Consider the following 22,162-nt stretch of genomic DNA (forward strand, 5'->3'; position numbering starts at 1 on the left):
GGACAGCAGTAAAATGTTAAACATTCATTTGAGCCGAAGCTCCTTAACTCCATAATTATAGATTAAGAAAATGTAATGGGCCTGTGTAAGTTGAAAACCCAGCAGAATTTTCACCAGAGTCTGCAGCTTCTGCACTTTACGAAGCAGTATATCATGTTTCAGCTAATTGCTTCCATTTTACTGCAGCTTTAGTGTTTTGGTTCAGTCTCGAGTCACATAGCATCACACATCATTGTTGCCTGCAGCATGCATACAGCTGTTTTTAGCAACAATAGACTTGATGTACTTTACCTACTCTGTACCAAACAGAATACAATGATTGCATCTAGCTGGCAACCACAGTATTCAGCAACTTAAAACCTCAGCAGACGGCAGAGAGCAATCCAGACCTGATAGAGCAGTGATTTTTATACCTTCAGGTTTCCAACAAAAGTTTCATGTTGCTCTGTAGATGCTGGATTAATAGTTCCATCTTAAGGAAGCGATGATCCAGAAAACATCTACACCTTTAAGATTTCTGAACAAACACGCACCTACTACGGTAAAAGACATTAAAAAATATCTACATTTAAATTACAATTAGATATAAACTCACCTGGCTACTCTGCTAAGTAAATCTTTTCAAGTTCATATATCTACGTTTATCACATTGCAGCATCTAAATGCATTTAGATGCTCGCAATCACAGAATTGGGAAGAAAGGGAATTTAAGTGACTTTAAACATGGAATAGTTGTTGTCACAAGATGGGCTGGTGTAAGTATTATAGAAAGTGCAAATCTACTTGGATTTTCACACAAAACCAGCCCAGTTGTTTAAAGAGAATGGTCTGAAGAAAAAAAAGAAAATGTCTAGTAAGTGTCAATTCTCTGTGTGGAAATATCCTGTTGATGCCAGAGGCCAGAAGACATTGGCTGAAACTCACAGCAAGGCAACAGAAATTCAAATAACCATTCCCTATAACCAAGTTATGCAGAAGAGCTTCTCTGAACAATCAATATGTCAGACCTTGAAGCACATTGGCTACATCAGCAGAAGACCACATGGTGTGGTGCTTCTTAACAGCACATGTCTATCACTCTATGACCACAGTGTACACATTTTCACAATGCTCATGCCATCTAAACTGGGTTCTTTAATACTACAGTGAGTTAAATGGCTGTGCTTTGAATCATGGATGTGTTGCTGATAAACTGCAGCATCTGTGTGATGCTATCACGTCAATATGGATCAAACTCTGTTACAGTATGCAGCAACACACTGTATGAATTCACAAAGAGGACCCAAAATGCAGACACCAGGGAACGTGGAACAAACCTTTAATGTTGACAGAAAGCGAGCCGTTTATTCAAGTTGGTAAAACATTACAAAACAAAAGGCAGACGTGAAACTAAACTGGGGAAACTAAAGATAAACATAAAACAACCAAAACATGAAACCTGACTTGGATACAAAGATACCTGGGGCCCGTTCTTCGTACGTCGCTTACTACATCCAAGATCAAATGACACATCCAAGACCAAATCATCGCGCTAACCGTGAGTTCGCTAATCCGGTTTGCCGAACACACCTGCTGTTGACGATTAGTACAGCTGGATGAAGTAATGTGAGATCACTGGGTGTCGTAAAAGGGTCTACGCATTGATAGTAGAAACATTGATCGGCAACCCTCTGATTGGTCGGCGAAAATGTCGAAGGAGCGCGCTCAGCTCGGTATTTTTCGGCAGCAGAGCAAGAACTCTTGATTGAGGGATTTCAGGAGTTTCAGAGTTTAATTAAAACGCAAGGGAACACTGCAAAGGCTGCAAAAGCAAGGAGAGAGGGCTGGCAGAAAGTTGCTGACAAATTAAACTCGTAAGTAATTTAATAATAACAATAATAATGGAGTGGATTGATATAGCGCTTTTCAAGGCACCCAAAGCGCATGACAATGCCACTATTCAGTCACTCTCACATTCACACACTGGTGGAGGCAGCTACGGTTGTAGCCACAGCTGCCCTGGGGCAGACTGACAGAAGCCAGGCTGCCATATCGCGCCATCGGCCCCTCTGGCCAACACCAGTAGGCGGTAGGGTAGATTTATCATATCACACTATATTACCCAATATTATATTACATTATATTATATTATAATATGTTATATTATATCCCCTTTCACATTAGAGCCACAACAGGACCCACTAGAACATGGGAACAAGTAAAAGTGAAATATAAGAATATTCTACAGAATGGTAATATTTATCACTTATATTGCTTTTAGTCTCTTGGAAAGAGACCCTGGAATAATCTGTTTGTTTGTTCATAACAGCAACCAAGAAAAGGGCAGAGCACAAAAAGACAGGTGGTGGTCCTGCATCCCCTTGTCAACAAGTTGGTTAAGTAAATAATACCCTCACGGGAATATCGATATCTCTCAATGAGCACACTGTCGCGCTGAGCTAAAGGATCCTGTCTATCCCGCAATATACGCTGAATTCTGGGGACTCTCCTCATCAATCTTGCACCTTCCGCAATGGGTTGCTCGCGTAAACGGACAGGACATGGCTGCGACAGACTTCCCAAATCCACCTTCGCTTTTATAGCCGTGGTCTCCCATCTTGATTACACGAAGTAATTTGCAATTACCACTCTGAAATATGAATTACATCTGTAATAATCACATACATGTAATAGAATGTTAATAGTACATTTCCCTTTTTTAGGAAATGACCTGTATGTATCTGTGTGACATCAATAAAAGGATCAAGTGCTGCATTATCTTTAGTTACACTGATGTTATTTATTTATGGTGAAACAGTGGTGGAATATCGCTGTTGCTTTTGTATAAATGAAGCGGACATACCTGCGTGGCCGCGATCTAATCCTGTTTACATAAAGTAAACCTGCTCCCGAGCAGGTTTACGCTTACGGCTCTGTTGCTATGACAGCAAGTCCCGGATGAGCTTCGGGGAACCGAACGATCCAAGATCACGCGAAATCGTCAACAATCTAATCCAGCTAACTTACTTAGCGAGGTACGAAGAATGGGCCCCAGGAATATGGAAACATGGCACAAAAGACAACACATGACCTGACAATGAATGAACAGAAACACACAGACTAAATACACACAAGGGCGATTAGGGGATGTTGATAGGTTTGTAGCTTGAACCCATCCGCTGGAACGTTGAAGACAATATAATTACACTGCTAAGCAAGACACAAATAGGCAAAGTTCTTCATGTTACTCGTGCACGGGAGAGACCGGACAGAGCGCCGTCCCTTCGCTTGACCCCAGTCGCTCTCGTCCGTCCTCCCGTACCACTGTCCTTTTATTGAGGTTACATGAATATGCATAGGTTCATTAACATACGACGTCTACATACAAACAAAGAGTACCTTGCCTGTGTGTGTGTGTGTGTGTGTGTGTGTGTGTGTGTGTGTGTGTGTGTGTGTGTGTGTGTGTGTGTTGCTGATCAAAGGGTCAAACATCCTTGGTCAGGAAGAGGGTAGACTAGAACCCCCCCCCCCCCCCCCCCCCCCCCGGTGAGGAAGTCCAGCAGTTCATCTAAACAGAAAAGCACTTAGACTAGAACAGACGTAGCTACGTTAATCCTACCATAAAACAATTAAGACAAGGTACGAACTTTCCCATGCTCCCAGGATATAGGTGTGCATTCTAGTGTGGAATACACACCAAGCCTCTGTAGCCTGTTAAAGATCACACAACTTATCACTACACAATTGATTATACACCTCTAAGCATCTATGGTTAAATATTTCTAAGCATAAATGACAATCAACAATACAAACTCTAACATTCCCCCGTTTTTGACCTTTATGCTAGAAAGTTCCCAGTTATGCATACCTCATGTCTGACAGTTTCAATGCAAACATTTTTATACTCAGCATATGTCAAATCACCCTAAATTATTGCAAAGATACACAGTTTAATAAATGTATTAGCAGTTACCCCATTCATTGAGCTCATCTCATGGCAAACTGCATCTTACGAGCAACCAAAGAAATTGTTAATTTAATAGTGAAACTAAGAAAGTAACATTTTCAAAAACATCTCAGCTTGGTGATGCTTCCTCCGGGTGTGCAAATCACATGTCTCTCTGCAGAGTGGTTTGAGTTCTGCAGGGCGTCATGAATGTCTCTTCTAGTTGTTTCGTTGTCCATAGGACCAGAGTCCAAATGTATGTAGAATAAACATTCAAACATACCAGTTAGTTTTGTTGTTTGTCAACATGGGTCTCAGCTATTTCCAGAGCTGCAGACCTCTCAGCACTCTAGTTTTATGGCCTCCCATCACCTCACTTCAGGCCTTCATCCTGCGAGGGGGATATTTATGACTCCTTCATTGTCCACGCTCTGCAGAGAAACACCTCTGTGGAAAGGGTGCAGGGTTCTGTTGTCTTACTGCTGTTATGATCCCAGCAGCCTTCAGAGTGTCATCGTATGCACAGTATAGTGGCACAGCATTAGGTGATGTTCATAGGAAACCGCTGTCATCACCACCATAGCTTCTGGTTCCTGTGCTTTCACAGAATCATGATGTCATCCCCGAACTCCTTCTGCGCTGTCGATGGAGCTTGGCACGCTCCCCTCATCCCACGAGTTTTCATGTTCCAACGCTGCTGAAGGTTTAAGGCAGAGCACGTCGTACACCTTAGTTGTCTTCCTCAGCGTCAATATTGAATCTTTCATTTTATTTAAAATCTCCTGGAAGCTCAGTAGCACAGCTCTCTGTGTCATGTCTGCTGTGCTGAAGATGATCTCTGATCCTCCTGAAGCCTCTCTCCTGGCCTCCCATCTTGTGGACGATCCTCTCCTCTATTTTGCAGGCAGTTTCATGGTCCTTGCTGTGGCTCCAAGGTCTGATCTCATGATGGGCCCCAACCAGCTTGACCTTTGACCTCAACCACTGCCTGGCTGTCGGCTATGCCTGGAATGGTTCACGCTTCTCACTGGGCCTCTGAAGATTTCTCAGGAGATTACTGCTGCACCTGTATTTCAGAAAGACTTCTATGTGGAGAGCATGTCAACAATCATCAAACCACATTCTTTAGTTCAGTGAACTTCACTTATAGGCCATCAAAGCCTCATCTGAACATGGGTGCACCACTTGCATAGGTTTAATACTTGTAAATAAACGGCTAATCACACAAATCACTGCAACAATAATAGTAAACATTGTTTAATGTTAATCCTTGCACTCCACCTCTTGACGCATGGACATTCCCATGCGTCAACTCACCAAACCTGGATCCCTGTCTTAAAGAAAAAGATTAGCTAGATCATGTCCCAGGCAACATCAGGGCATCTCCTCTGGAGTAGCTCCGTAACCCTGCAATAAAAGATGTTAGCGTGTGTTGCATATTAAGTTTGCTTAACACCTGGCTCTCCCAGGAGCCTGCATACACACCATCACGGCCTGGAAAGCAAAATCTGGAAGTGAAATCAAACTTCATACCTGTAAACAATTGTATCATAAGAGTAATAAGCATTCAACATCAGCAAGACAAGTGTCATGTGCAGGTTTTCTCAAATCAGTAACTACAACTATTACCCTAATTCACCTCAGACATGGATTATCCCATGTACTCTGTTAACATTAATGTAATCAGTGACTTCTCTTAAGCAAAGTCAATCCACTCATATATTATTATTATGGGTTCAAAAGTGGCCAGCAAATGAGCCCATAATAAACTATTCCATAAATACCGTAATCTCTTATTTGTTTTACTCATGTCACTTGTCCGCTTCAGCTGAATCTACTACAGCATTCTCAAAGAAACAAACATTAGCAATACACATTGACTGTGGTCAGACGGAGGTCAGACACAGGTCAACAGATTCTAGAGGTGCCATAAAACACCATAAAGTTAACACTCGCTGTGGAAACAGTAACACTGGTCTCATCACAGTATGTCTCAAACTATATTAATTTCTCCATCAACATATAGCCTGTAACTACAGTTTTCGTCACACATAAACCCAGAAATCTTGTAGTAGAGAAACATTAGCCAGTATTCCTATAAATCACATGATCAAACACATGAAGAACCGTAATGCTGTAAAAACGAAAATGCAAATGTTAGCGCTTGCGCAGGCGTATGCATACTTTGTCACAGCTATCTCTGTGAGCACACAAGCTAGTGAATGACGCACACATAGTAAATTCACAGACACAGAAAATGGCATTTAAAATGTTAAATCATCACGCAACCTCGAGTGTTGCTGTCATCTTTCTGCTCCTGTAAAGGGAAGCACACACAGACTCATCTGCACCCCTGCCAGGCGGGGGTCAACTTCACACAGTCGTGTTACATCAGTAAAGTCTTGTCAGCTTTTGTCAGCTTTTACCAGTCAGTCAGTTTGTTTTCCTTTCACTCACTCATTCATGCATTCATTCTTTCTTTCTTTGCTGATAGTGGAACCTATCGTCGCATTTAGTTTCCACTCTCAGCAAAATGACGTCATTTCAAAAAGAAAAAGAAGAACTTTAGTTTGGATTACATCGCTGAATCCTTTTGGACTGGGACTGTCATTTAATAATTGTCCCAAATAAGTGGCTTTCTCCAGAGTCCATTTAAATGTGGAGAACTCACTTGGCACAATTTTCTCGACGACGTGTAGCGCTTTTAATTCCCGACGTGCAGATCTGCTTAAAGAACAGAGATTATCAAACAAAACTTTCAGTGCACTGTGAAAGTATCAAAATAAAAAGGCCTTGTTAAGTCATGACACAAACTCCTCATCTCAGGAGGGTAAATCATACCATTAGCATGGTTCATCATACCATCATACTAATCGGCAGGCTCAACTTCACAACAAAAGAAAAATCATCAGCTAGATTCACTCCAAACCAACCATCAGCTGCACAACACACAACATAACCCTAATGTCTTATTAGCTATGAGTTTAATTACCAGGTCTGTGCTCTTCACTCATTTAGGCCACAGATCTATTTTATTCAATTTTCCTTTTCCATTCATCATAAAACATGTGACATGCTGTCATGCACTTCACAAAAAAAGTCTGTTCTGACGTATTCAGAGTTGTGTATCTAAATACAGGATTCACTCGCACATCAAAGCAGGAAACTCAGTGTTTTAGAGTCTCCACTCAACACACAACAACTCCAACACATCTCATTCACTCGTACTAGAATTCAGTCACCTTTCATTAATCTAAAACCGATCAACTAATTTGCATATCAGCTATTAACCCACTAGGATGACAGGACGACAGAAATGCATGTTCAAAATGTTATCACTAAAAGAGAATTTCCCTCATACAGTAAATTTAGTAGTAAACTTGTGCTGCATCAATCAAGCAGGAAGCTTCTCCCAATTTACTATATTAACAACTAAATTTATTGTCTGATCACTGGTCGGTCAAACCAGAATCTTTTTTCCCACAAAAGTTAAACTGTTGTCCTGCAACTTAGAGAGTCATTTTTTTTTTATTTTTTTTTTGCATTGGATAAATTCAGCATTTGATAACAAGTGTCTGCTAAATTGACACTATTTTAACACTGATGAAAGATAACAAGCTAATTTTCATTGCATGTGTGTTTGTGTTATTAGGCAGGTTTAATGCATGTCTGTGGAGCTGCATCTCCAGCAGAGCATGTTCTCTGCCTTTCCTACACACTTCTCTGCTATTTGATCATTTCTTAACTAATGTGCTATGAGTCTTCATGAGTCATTTTGTGTTTGGAAGTGTTAGTAGGGTTAATGCATGTTCTGCTTGTGTGTGTGTGTGATTTTGTATATGTTTCTATTTTCGCAATGTTTCAGACTCCGTCTCAATTTTCCAACTTAAGCAGTCAGTTTTCTTTTCCCCAGGTTTGCTAACCCAAATTTTGATTTCCCACATTAAATAATTCCTATGTGTTCTCACCTAGTCTTCTCACTCTGTTGTCCTCTCACTCTTTTGTCCTCTCCCACTTTAACAGTCCACAGCCGGCAGTTATCCTTCAGCTTTGTCCTGTGTTCCACTGTCTCTTCTTGCCATTTTACTCCACAGGTGGCAAATGTCAAACTCCAACTGTTCAGTTCTCCTCAAACGTTTTCTTCACATGCACAGTGAAGTTTCAGCTTGTTGTAAACACAGTGCCATTCATCCGATCAGTCAGGATGATGGGTTTGCTCTTCTTCTTTGATGCTGTTTGTCCACATTGCTGCTGCTTTGCTGGGACTCTTTGCTCAGGACTTGCTGCTGTCTTTATCTGCCATGTTATTGCTCTTTGGAGCTGCATTCCTCAGGGAGGAGTGAGCACTTGCTTGTGAGGTTGAGAGACACATGGCGCTGTAAATAAGTCAGCCAGAAACTTGGCCTGCATGTTTCCAATGATGTTAAACTATAACTTTCTTCCAACCGCTGCATGTGGAAAATTAATTCAGGTCTGCTTTTCACCTGAAAGTGACAAACTAAGACATGTTCATTATTATCATCACTGCTTAACCAACACACATCTCTCTCTCTCTCTCTCTCTCTCTGTTTTTGTGAACAATCCTTTCTTAAAAGCAGAAAATGAAATTATAGTTGTTTTTTTTGGTTGATCAACACAAAACCTTTTTCCTATGATTATTTTTTTCCTACAATATAAATTCTCCCTCTTATTCACTCTTTTTTTTTTTTTTTTTTTTACAATAGCTGGCGACCTGCAAAATCACCGCTGTCACTCACAATCAAAGGCAATTACTTTTGCACAGTGCACAAAAACACTGTGATGTCAGACACATTCACACTCACTTTGTGATCTGCGTAAATAAATCACATGACTGATGATATGTGCCATGGTGATCCATAAATATGATCACCAGTTTATTTAATTATTATTAACCCAACAAAACAAATAAACAAACACATGATGCTGATGCTACACACACGAGTCAAGGTGCAGGAAAACTGCTCACGGGAACGGTGCACACTCATAGCTCTGTTTCCCTCTCTTTGAGTAGTTCTCAGACAGCTCTTGATCTGATAATGTGTAGCTTGCTCATCAGCTCAGAAGAAAAAAAAAAAAACCGCAACGCAACATCACACAGTAGTTGCTCTGCCCACAGCGGCAAAGTCTTACACTTTCATATTCAACACAGCTTCTCCATCATGTACTTTTAGATGTTTCATACAGGGTTCAGCATATTAGTTGTTTTCACAGGTGTGCTGTATATCTCAACAATGGTTCATAATAAGACGACAGTCTTCCACACAGGTCAAGTGCCTCTATGCACTTCATTAGTTTAAATATTTATCTATATCACTTCACCTTACATGTCATTGTACTGAATTTGAGCAACCACAAGCGTAATGTAGATTACTTTTAACAACTATCCACCTCAATTACGTCTATGGTCTGGCACACAGGCTGAAGAGTTAACGTTTTGTGTCAGCAAGGGGTGGGGGGACAGCCACCCACCAGAGCATAGCTGCTGATGTGGGCTGGCCTTCTCCACACGCTCTTCAAGGCTGGTGTGTTTTCTGAAAACTTCTTAACATCTTAATCTCTTCCATTTATAAGCCTGCGATTAACCGCACGGCTCAGGTCCGCGTGAAACCCGCATGACCGCGCTTGCGTGAACCCGCGCAGCTGTGGAGCCGTCGCTCCCTCTCTTTTTTACATAAATACTTTGTGCTGCCAGGAGCAAAGTCCAGCACAAACGTCTGTCTCCCTCCGACTCACTCTTGGTTGCTTAGAAACCCATGATAACAACAACAGTCGGTGTCACAGACCACATGTTCTGCTCCGCACACACCCACACAACAACAACAACGACGACGACGACAACAAAAACAACACAAAATAGGCCTATCGTCCAGCACAGTCTGGACCCCGCGGAACTTCTCAACGCCCCACAAAGTGGCGGAGAACTCACCTCTCGCCACACAAAGTAGCGAGGAACCTCTTGCTCCACAAAGTAGCAAGGAACCCGGGTATCGCTCCACAAAGTAGCGAACTTCTCAACGCCTCACACAGTGGCGGAGACTGCACAACCACACGGTTATAGAGTCGGGCTCTTCTCAACGCCTCACACAGTGGCGGAGACTGCACAACGACACGGTTATAGAGTCGGCCTCTTTAAACTTACTTAGCATTGCTTAGAGTGTAATATCAGCCCGAATCCCGCCGACCTTCATTCATCGAGGAGAAAAGACAGACCGCGAATCCACAGGAACTTCCTGGCTGACGTCAGTCTTTCAGCGTGCCTCTCCTCCCCTCGGTGAATGCGATTCCAGGGCTCCGGCATCGAAGGACCAATTAATGATAGGTTTGTAGCTTGAACCCATCCGCTGGAACGTTGAAGACAATATAATTACACTGCTAAGCAAGACACAAATAGGCAAAGTTCTTCATGTTACTCGTGCACGGGAGAGACCGGACAGAGCGCCGTCCCTTCGCTTGACCCCAGTCGCTCTCGTCCGTCCTCCCGTACCACTGTCCTTTTATTGAGGTTACATGAATATGCATAGGTTCATTAACATACGACGTCTACATACAAACAAAGAGTACCTTGCCTGTGTGTGTGTGTGTGTGTGTGTGTGTGTTGCTGATCAAAGGGTCAAACATCCTTGGTCAGGAAGAGGGTAGACTAGACCCCCCCCCCGGTGAGGAAGTCCAGCAGTTCATCTAAACAGAAAAGCACTTAGACTAGAACAGACGTAGCTACGTTAATCCTACCATAAAACAATTAAGACAAGGTACGAACTTTCCCATGCTCCCAGGATATAGGTGTGCATTCTAGTGTGGAATACACACCAAGCCTCTGTAGCCTGTTAAAGATCACACAACTTATCACTACACAATTGATTATACACCTCTAAGCATCTATGGTTAAATATTTCTAAGCATAAATGACAATCAACAATACAAACTCTAACAGATGTGGAAACACATGGGGAAACAGCTGACACTAATCTGACATAACGAGACAAAGGAAGCACACTGACATAGGACACGGACCTTCAAAATAAAACAGGAAACATGAGACGCAGACATAGCAATGCAAACTTGACACATAAGACACACAGCATGAAACACATAAAGGGTGAGAGAAACTTAAATACAGGGGTAGAAAAACACAAAGAGAATCTAATAAACAAGTGTACTTAGTTAACCTAAAGAACTTAAACATAAACATCAAAATAAACTAAAACTTAAAACGCTAGTTCAGTAGACCCAGGAACGTGACAAAATCTCTGAGGAATCTTTCCAGTACCTTGTTGAATTCGAGTCACAAAGACCTGAGACACTTCTGAAGGCGAATGGGCTCCAATCCAAGTTTCTTAGTGTATATAATGCTCTCTCATATATGAATATTTACACGTATCCAGCTAACCACAGTTGCAATTAGTAATACCTTCACATCCAGTGAACACAAGAATCAGTGTTCTTGCATCAGTACTTCCCCCTTGTTTTGTTTGGGAAGTCCGGAGCTGGAACGTGAGTCAAATTAACAGCAGGCTGCTGACAACAGCACTAATTAAACAGACAGAAGGAGAAGAAATACACACCCACATATACTGCGGTGTTGTCAGTTTAACTGAAACTTTACCATCTTATTAAAAACAAGCAGACCTTGATGTTGCTCTTACATGCCACATATTCTGGCATCAGGAGTTGTGGTTTTTTTTTTTTTTGCTTGCATGCAGAGATTTTTTCTAGTGATTGGTTGTTGGCTGGATGTGTTATCTAAAAGGCTTTGTTTGGTTTAAAATTAGTCATGCATCTAATCCAGCAACCTTTTTTTTAAAAAAAATTTTCAGAGGCATTATCGGGGATGTCAAAAAAGTTTTCTCCAACATATTGGAGTGTGTGGACAGCCCCTGGCCTTTACAATAGTAGGAGGCCTAAAGGCTCTCTAATATCAGCCCAGGCACTGAACAGCTTCTAGCTCCAATAATCAAAAAAACTGCTACAGGAAATAGATCTTTATTGAAGCTTTATAAGTTACTGAGGTAATAAAACTGTCAAATCTGTCACAGGCATCTGAAATTACTAAAAGTCTACAGCTTCACTTCCTCTTATATAATGAAGAGAACATTCAAATATCATATTCGCCCTTGAGCAAGCACTTTATAATCACTGATCTCTGGGAACATACCCGTTTCTCACCGGAGACTTGGGGAAAGAAATGATGGCAATACAGAGCAGGACAACAGCTACGTTAATGTAGCCTATAATGTAGACACTGCATGATGATGGCTAATTGACAAAGATGAAAAGGAAAAAAATTCAAGATGACAAACTGGCGGTCTACAATTTGCATACCTACCCATCTGTCTTCTTTTTAACTTTTTCCTGGCATATTGTTCCTTTTTTCATATTTCTGCCTTTCTAAATCAAAGTATCACTGTCTGTCACTCCAAACTGTGCAGATTGAATCCACCTGCATATTTTAAGGATCCTGAATTATGAAGATGTCCTTGAGATAGACAGCACTTTGGAAATTAATCTAATTCCCCACCTGTTTCAGTCCCTGACAGGAAAAAACAGCTGGGAGATGGTGAGTCTGGACATGGTGGTAAACTCTCCCAGGTTCCCAGTATTTGACCTGGTGAAGGGCAAGCAGTACTACTTCAGAGTGCGTTCAGTCAACAAGTATGGTGTCAGTGATCCCTCTGAGCCGAGCACACCGATCTCCCTCGGAAAGGCACAAGGTGAGATTAAATATGTTATGTACCGGTAGCCATTTATTACTCTGCCTCTTGTAAAGGTCACTTAGATTTTAAAGAGTGCCGTCATTGTTCAGCATTTCCACACTGAACTGTATTTCTCCTACTCTACATGTTCACTCATACAGTAATTTACAAGAGAAATGATGTGGCTATATTTATCTCGGTTTTCAGTGGTTTAATAGATTATCTGGATTTCTTATTGAGAACAGATCACAGTACAATATTGAGGGCTCGATAGGAATAATTTATCAACCATATAATTATCATTTTAAATAAATGACAGTATGAGACGTATCTTATGGGTCTAATAACATTACCATAACACACAAATCCTTGTCTGTGTTGTTAGTGTCTTTGGCCACTGACTTCGCATGTTGGCGCACAGATACTTCTCGGGCCCCTGCTGGTTCTTATCGGTATCTGATGTTGTTGCATGGTCAAGTTGCCTAGCAACCACTTAGTATCAGGATAAAATGAGGCGTTCTGTTTCTAGCACTTAGACTCATTATAAAAGCACTGGATCCTTTTTTGTCTGACCAGAATAACATTTAATTTATATCTACAAAACTACAAAACATTTTGCATTATATATAATATAACGTCATTAAGTTGCCTAGAACACATCTATGTGGGGGGGGGGGTAACATACATGCCTACCAATGACCTAAAATGACCTATTTTTAGCATATAAGCAATACCTACCTGCCTTATTTTTACTTTTCTCAATGTGATTGAATGTATCAATTCAACAACACAGCACAAGCAAGCCAAACAACAATACTGAAACATGGCCATGCACTACTTTTTTATTTTAACAGAAAAAAAACTGAAATTAGTGCTAAGGTTTTTATTTTCATTCCTTCAGTGCTTGGTTCATAGAATTCGTGAAAGTTTCTTGCAAAAAAAAAAGTAAAGTTTTCAGTAAGTGGTTCTGAACAACTTTGTATGTACCCTTGTGCTCTAACAAATGTGTTGAGTGCATTTTCTTCCTCTTAAAATATTTAGTTCAGTGGAATGTTCCCAAAATTTGGAGGTACCCCCAGTGGAGGTGGAACAAAGTAAAGCGGTGTTTTTGATAACCTCTAAGGTTTCCCACATATGAAATGGATTATTGTATAAAAAAAAACATTTCATTGCAAAGTGGCAGATGTTTTGGAACAACCCATAAATAAAAGAGAAAAAGAGAAAAGGGGTCCTCTACATGTCTGAAAATCAGAATGTGAATTTCTTGATGCACAACAATAGGTATAATTTTATATTGTACCTATATATGAATATATGATGAGTCTATTCATTTACTTTTTGGCAGACCTGCCCCAGAAACACCGACCAGGGTTGGCTGGGCAGATATCACTTGTTAAATCCAAGAATATGTGATATGTAACTGTAGCAGTAAAAAGTAATGATATTGTAAGTCCACGTAAAATAATATTTCTCTGCCTTATATACCAGTAGTGTGTTTTCTTTCCTTTTAAGGGTAGATTTTTTACAGTTATTACTATGCACCCTATAGAATCCAGTGTTTTATGTGCAGAAAACTGCCAGTAGCTACTGGGAAAAACAAAAGTCATCTTCCTTTTTTGGTTGCACAGTGATTTTTCATTTTCCCAGAAGATTTCATACCCAGTGGCTTAAAGCTGCATGGTGAAAGCAAGGTTTAGAACCAGTCTAAACACCAGGGGTGCCAGTGTTATATTATGAAACCAGAAGTTAAATTATAATAAGTCCTTCCATCTCCTACCTCTTATCCAGTTCAGGGTTGTGTGGTAGTTTATCCCAGCTGACGTGGGGCAAGAGGCAGGGTACGCTCTCGACAGGTTGGTTATCAGAGAGATAAGGAGAGACAACCATTCATGATCACGCCTTTGGCCAGTGTTAGAATCACCCAGAGAGAGCCCACACAGGCATTTCTAGGACCTGTAGATCAAGTGTAGGTGTGTGTGAGTGCATGTGTGTATACACAAGACAAACAAGACAGGGAAGCAATGATAGAGTCCTTGAATTATAATGCTACTCTAGATTATTTCAGTATAGAAAACAACAAAGTTACTTCAAGCTCTACTGTGGGCCAACTCCTGAGGAGATTATTGACAGAAAAATAGGTGTTTTCTATCTTGTAGTCAGTTTTCCTTTTACCATTTTAAGTTTCGTGGTTTTAGTTGATATTTTTTTTGTTTATTATCTGATTCCCACCAGCTGTGCCAGTTCCACCTCACTCTGTCATGGCAATTAGAGACACAGACACCTCTGTGCTGGTGCAGTGGCAAGAGCCCAAAGACAAAAACGGCATCCTGGGATATTATCTGTACTACAGTGAAGCTGGCAAACACAACTGGAAGACAGTTAACAACAAGCCCTTTGCTAAAAACAGGTATGTGGGTAAAATGTTAGTATGAATAAAATTAAGTTATAGTGACAGTCAAAATGATCTCATTTCATAGGCCATTTCCAGATAATTATAAGTGATATGCATGATAAATAAAGGTTATTATAGTTAACAAAAACTAATATTAAAACTCACAGTGGATATAAAAAGAAATTGAATTAAATTAAAATAAAACACAAACTTTTTAAGTGTAAACAGATGTTTCTTTAATTTAGCAGAAACACTGAAAATAACATCAATATTACTTTCAGATTTCTTTAGTCTTACTTTTAGCATTGGTCAAATTTGTTATGACAGCTTGTCTGGTGAGCCTTTGATGGGAATATTTATTGAGGCTTTAGACACCTAAGAGACTGCTTTCAAAAAGTTCTTTCTTTTCATTTTACATCTATAGTAATTGTTCTAAATCCTGCCTCTGGCCCACCTCACATGAATACTTAAAAAGACTAAAACTACACTGAAATTAGACTACAACTAAGTATGTTCAAACTGCAAAAGCTAACTGAAATCAGCAAATCAACTCTGGAAATGAACTGAATTAAAAACATAAAGTCAAAAAGAAATAGAAATGAATATCATAGAAAATGCACAACTGCAATATATGTGATTTGAACATAATCTCTCCTCAGGTTTACAGTCCATGGCCTCAAGACTCGGAAGGACTACGTGTTTAGAGTAAAGTGTGTGAGCCGAGCAGGAAACAGCAGCTATTCAGATGAGTCTCAACCCATCATGGTCAAATCAGCCATTCGTAAGCATGCCTGCCAGACAAAAACATAAAATACTAAATATTTTGTAAATATTTTGTAATTCTGTTATTGAGCATCTAACTCAGAGCACTCACACTATATTATAATGTTTAAATGGCAGTGAGTGCTGAGTATGTTCAGGGGTTTCTTTGGTATACAGTTGTGATATGCATATGCTAATCATAGGCATGAATGTCATAATAATTTGGAGATTTTAATGATTTCTTTTAACATCTGACATAATTCAACCTGGATATTTGACCACTCTTTTTGGCAGAATTGGTGGAGTTTAAATTGGTTGGCTTCTTGGTTTTTAAGTGGAGTTCACAAATTTTTAATAGGGTTGAGGCCAGGGCTTTGAGAAGGCCGTTAGTGAAGTGTAAAGTTAGCCTAAGGGCAGCTACACATTTCAGTTGATCTTCAAGGTGTTGATTTTAGAGCAGGGTTTTCTGTCTTAGTCAACATCCTCTCCATGGTGATGTAGACCTCCAGCAGTGCCAGCTCCTGTGGCTTGAGACTCGGTGGTTCCTGGGTTGTCTTGAACATCCCAATCAGTTTCCTGTCACCTGAAGGTGACCGTTTGAGTCTTCTTCCAAGCAAAGTGATGATTCATCCAAATGAGTTGTACTTATGTACAGTTGTTTTTACTGATAATCTTAGAATCTGTTGCAGTTGTTTACAAATGGCTCCTTCACAACTTGTTTAAATCTGCAATTCTGCTTAGATCTTCACTGAAATCCTCAGATTTCCCCATGGATCTGATCGGTCAATTGAATAAGTGCCGTCTAATAAATCATTTTCAATGTTAGAAAAGAGAAACTGCCAGCTGAAGTCAATCAAGATCAATAACGTGAAGTTAATCAGCCTTTGTATTGTCATTTAAAAAGACACTGTAGAACCTTCAGCACCACTTATTAAAAGATTTAAGTGAATGTATGTGTATTTTTCAGCCTCTATGTATAATTTTGACCATGTGTGGATTATAGAAAATCCAAAACAAATTCAAACTTCTGCCCTCAGTTATTAAAGTTCTACGCTGTGAAAACACTCCACTCTGGATTTCTTTGACCTGGTCAATCATTAAAACACCAAATTATCATGACATTCATGCCCATAATGTGTGTTTGTAAACTTCTCATCACAGTTAAATTTTTTTTTTTTTTGCTTTTTCTCAGCTTTCACTCAGTCTTGGTGGAATGGGTTTTTGTTTTTCACTGGTAGTTTTCATTTGCAGCCTCACGAGTCCTCCCCGTTAATGCATATGCACTGTAAAGCAGGACAATGAAAGGCTTCCAACATTCACCCTACATTTGTTATTTGGTGTCCTCCACATAGTTGCAGCATTTTAGGTAGTGCAAAATCATTTTTAGGAAATATTTAACAAAGAAGGCAGAGAAATCAAAGCTTGCATTAATATAGCACATCACTGTTCACTGCTCTTGTTATCATATCTAACGGAAATTGTGATCCTGTCACATAACAGTCTATATGTTTTGTCAAGTAAGCTCTACCAAATGACTAATCCGGTAGAGACTGACTATACATGAAAAGCCACTGACCCTTCTTGCAGTCTCAGATAATATGCTTTCTGCAGCCTGCAGTATAGTAGAGTTATGACTCATTTCGCTTGGCACTCACTGTCAGAATAATCTCACATCTATTCTGCTACTCTACCATTACCTGTGGGATAATAGCTTGAATCCAATTCTTTGTGAGGAATGCATTTTTGTCAAATAGAATATGAGGTGAATATTTATTTCGTTATCATTGGAGAAAGTCTAATGTAGGCCTAGAGTTGTGAGATTGAAAATTTGGACAGAAGCTGTTGTCGGCCAGAGAGTTATTGGCATTTTTTGGTCTATTTAGCAAGAAGGAGTGCCTGCTGAGACTTTCTCATCTATATGTATTTTTTTCCCCAATTCCTTCTGCTTGTCCAGATGTTCCTTCTGCTCCCTCTGCCATCGTCCTTCTGCTATGCACTGGGTCAGAGATGGTTTTGGGCTGGAGGGCTCCGTTCTCTGACGGGGGAAGCCCTGTACGTGGCTACTATCTGGACCAGAAGGAAAAGGGCATGGAAATATGGAGAGAGGTCAACGTCAAACCTGTCAAAGAGCGCCAGTTCAAGGTGGGTAATACTGAAAGTTTTGGACCATTTCTCTGAAATTTAAGTGCTGACTTAGGTGATGGTCTGGTTACAGTTACAGACACAGGCACAGTTTTGGGATTTCAGTGAAATGTCTGCTGTCAACCAGACTGGCACAGAAAGCAGAGCAGACTTTGCAATGCAGTTTTTAAAGAGACCATTTTTCTCCATTTAAAATGATAAGTTAACATTAGAAATTCTTTATTTAACCCATTTTGGGAAATTCCTATGTCACAGGAGAATATAGTATTATTATTATTATTATTATTATTATTAATAATAATAATAATAATAATAATAATAATAATAATAATAATAATAATAATAATAACAATAATAAAAGTTATTTCTGGATTTTGCAGTTGCCTCTAAATAATGGCAATAACGGCCAAAGCTCCCTCATCCGCACTGGCTGTGTCACTAGGCAACAAGCAGTGTCCATGGAGACCCAGAGGAAAGTTAAATCTTTAACCTGTCTCAGAGAGATTACAGGTGCTCTGTAATTAGACATTGTGCAAATGTGTTATGTGCAAGTGGCTGTTTTTAGCTCCTGGGAAAAACAAAGACAAAGCCAATTAGAACGAAAATGACTGTGCCACCATAAATCAAGATTAGACCCGCGTGTTGCAAAGTGCAGACTTTTGAGGATTGGAGACCCCTTTTGCTGAAGAAGAAACCCTGTGATGAGAACATGCAGCGCCCCCTTTTGGACTAAACAAGCCTTTTCAACATTGCATGTTCAAGAAGCACAGAATCGGCGTGAGCCTTCATTTGAATCAAGTTGCTGGCTTCCTGGATGCAAATTAGAGTCATTAGAACATCGATTGTGCTGCAATTTTGAGCTCAGGGCTGCTTTTCTGTCTGGAGCTGTGCTCATGATTTTGGTTTGGAAGCTTCTTTGCTTTAGCTGTCACAAAGGACCATCAGGAGCCCATTTTAGAAGACAAAAACAGACTTTAACCTCCTGTTTTTCTCTCACTTAACTAAAACGAGTACACAGATTGCTCACTTAAGTAGAAGTATCAATCAAATACTGTGCAACTACTGTAACAAGTGAAAGTTCTTCATATAAAATCCTACTTACAGTACAGAAGTATTATCATATGCATATACTTACCAGTTAATAAAAGAAAAAAATCACTTTTTTTCCAGAGCAGATGCTATTTTGAGTGACACATTAACACTGCTTTGTTAAGTCTGATGCATAAATATATATTAATTAATCTTTTGCTGTAGCTTGCTTGTTATAAAGTATAAATCAACTTATACTAACAGGGTTCTCTGTGAGCCTCAAATTGATATTTAAATATAACCATCAAAACTGTCTAGACTGCTTTTTAAGATAAAATGATAAAAATCTGAAACAGTTTTTTATTCTTTCTTTTTTAATGAAATATCTTTCCTAACCTGCAAAATAACAAAACAAAAAAAAACTTCAGATGAATACAGTGGAATAGAAAATATGATATTTTACACCTAAAATGTAGAGAAGCTGCAAAAGAAAAAATATGGATACATTCAAGTCTAGGTGAAGTACAGGTCATGTTTTCAGCCTTTCATCATCCAACCTTGCAGATGCTTTGCTGATAAAACTCTCTATAAAAAAAGGTGTCCCGCTGGAGGATGGAAAATAGTTCTTTAATAATCACATGCATCCTGTTTGCCATCTAGTGGATGAAATTTGCAGTCATTACTTGGGATGGGCTTTATCTCAGTCTAATACCATGATTGTTGCTCCACCTGAGTGTGGTTAGAGCGGGATCGTTAGTTAATAAAGGAACTTGCAGACTGTTGCAGGCTGGATTGTCCAGAGAGCATTCTGGCCATGAGCACAGGGCCCATGCACCATCGTGCACAGGGGTCTGTAGCTTGATGATCCGAGCATGGCAGCAGGTGTCGGGTGGCGTATTTTAGATACAGTGAAGAAAGCTCTCCGTGGTTGTGTCAATTAGTTGCTGGTGGAGAGCTGAAAGTAGAAGCAGAGGTTCACAAGTGTTCACAGCGCTGATAAGGGCCTTAAAGTCTAAGTGGCTGTGAATAGAAAGATCAATGAGGCGATCAATAAGGCTGATTCGCCTGTCTTTCCAAAGCAGAAGTGTCTGGGGACAGGCTGCAGAAAAATGCTGTGGCAGCATCTCCAGAGAAAATATGTCGTAAAATGCCTTCCTGAGTCAAGAGGCTTTAACTGTTCAATGAGGGAGCTTTTTGTCCCTGCTTGATGGGACATCGTATCCATGTTTTCAAGTACTTGGTTTTGATTTATATGAATAAAAGCTTGAATCACTGTTTGTGCCAGATAAATAACACTACACTGATGTTCTTAGAAACAGTATTAAAATAATTTAGAAAATCAATTTAAGGAAAACAAAAACAAATACAGCCTAATGGCAATACTCAAGTAATATGGCAATAATAAATTATGTATTTACCAGTTTCATGACCAGGGAACAGCTTTGCTTTAACAATTGGGAAGATCTGAGTAATATTACAACTCAGTATTACAATAAGGTGCCATAAACTAATAGCAATATTTAATACCGGGGGGGGGGAATTTAATCACTCTATTACCCCAAGACACAGGTACATTGTGAAGTGTACTGTAAATGTTTCTGCAGGTTTGCAACCTGACAAGCGGACATTTCTACCAATTCCGTGTGTTTGCTGCCAACGTGGTCGGCATCGGGAAACCGTCTGAACCCAGTGAAGCTTTCCTATGTGAGAAGTGGACGATGCCAGAGCCAGGTGAAATTAAATTTCCGTTATGCATGCTTTACTTTTAAAGTGCTTAAATGTTTAAATCATCAATTCTGCACTTTGTTTTGCTTGTCGCTGGTTTATTTATGTGAGCAACCCTTTCACGCATGAATTAGCCCATTGAACAATACACCCCTAACTTAATTAAAGACCCTAAACACTTCTTCCATCACAACACATATAGTTAGTGACCCTTTTTCATATAATACCATTTATATTGGGATACAATGCAAAGGTTGACCATAAATTATTTTTGAAGTGGAAATTAACTGTAACCATGTCATGTTTTTTCAGCAGTCTGTAAACATGTTGATTTTATCTCTGAAGTCAGGCATCTCAACATGGGAGTCAATGGGGACTGAGTCACTTTTGAATCCATTAGTGGAACTGCAGCTATTAGAAGCTTTTTGGACCTGTCTTTGTTATGAACAAAATGTATTCTTTATTTATTTTAAAGAGGATCCAGCTTACTGAAATAAATAACTCTGTTTATATGAAAATGTTAACAAAAGCTTTTGATCAGTGCTCAAATCTATGTTCACTTTCCACAATGTAATTTGCATGTTGCACTGTAACTGTAAGAACTTAAATATTAAAAGTTGTTTGTTACATTTATACACAAATCTGTTTTATCCCCTGAGCTATGTGCCTCCATCAGTACCCTCCTGGCATTCGGTTTCCTCTGTTTGTTGACCCTGGCTCCTGTGACCATCTGAGACCATCCATCAACTTGAGGGCCCATTTATATAAATCAGTGGAAGTGTGTGTGTGGTCACCACACATACATACATATTTTGGTTTCAGAATAAAATGTGCTTATTTGCTTATTGTGCCATTAAAGCGCAGGTCAGTGGTCAAGTGAAAACACAGTATCTACAAAAACAGCCTGTGGTTAGATTCAGTTAGTGGAATTCATTATGTGTTTATCATCTGTGGCTTGTGCTCAAATATTGCTATGGATGGTTGTTGGTATCCCAAAGCAAGACACTGAAAACACTACAGAAAAAGTAGGAAAAAGTCACTGAAGCAATAAATGACTAATGATGGAAATAATGTAGTATCTATCTTTTTGTTAAATGAAATCAGTTAAAGTTTTAGCTTTATGTTTTGACTCATTCTTAATGGAGTAACAATAAATAATAATTTTGTTGTTTTCTTACTTTTGATTGACGTTGGACTGATGTGTCACCCACAGGCCTATTTAAAGCTGATGGTAGACTCTACCATCAGCTTTGCATGATTCAAAATAACACTTATCTTGTACTTGATGCTGCCTCTCAGTTTATCCTCCATCTGAAACAGGCCAACTCAGCTTCCTTTCAGTCTTGTGATTGGCTGCCCCTTCCAAATAAATGCTTGGACATTTAACAGCTGTGGTACGTGCAGGCCTGAAATGATTATTCTCAATGCAATAAAACAATTCCAAGAGTAGAAAATGTTTTTAGACCAATCTGAAGC

At 39.6% G+C, this 22,162-nt stretch overlaps 1 protein-coding gene across 1 annotated transcript in view; it reads left to right on the forward strand.

The window, feature by feature from the left end:
- Window positions 1-22,162, forward strand: part of myom3 (myomesin 3) — a 74,902-nt gene that overhangs the window by 37,159 nt on the left and 15,581 nt on the right. Inside the window, exons 14-18 of the mRNA XM_085366359.1 lie at window positions 12,471-12,654; window positions 14,869-15,043; window positions 15,688-15,809; window positions 17,745-17,932; window positions 20,566-20,692. Coding sequence (XP_085222485.1) covers window positions 12,471-12,654; window positions 14,869-15,043; window positions 15,688-15,809; window positions 17,745-17,932; window positions 20,566-20,692 — 796 coding nt within the window. The remainder of the gene's footprint in view (window positions 1-12,470; window positions 12,655-14,868; window positions 15,044-15,687; window positions 15,810-17,744; window positions 17,933-20,565; window positions 20,693-22,162) is intronic.

The sequence above is a fragment of the Diplotaxodon limnothrissa genome, linkage group LG11 (genome assembly GCF_057381915.1).
Source record: "Diplotaxodon limnothrissa isolate DT_005_m linkage group LG11, D_limnothrissa_male_GT1.1, whole genome shotgun sequence".
In the NCBI taxonomy this organism is placed as follows: Eukaryota; Metazoa; Chordata; class Actinopteri; order Cichliformes; family Cichlidae; genus Diplotaxodon; species Diplotaxodon limnothrissa.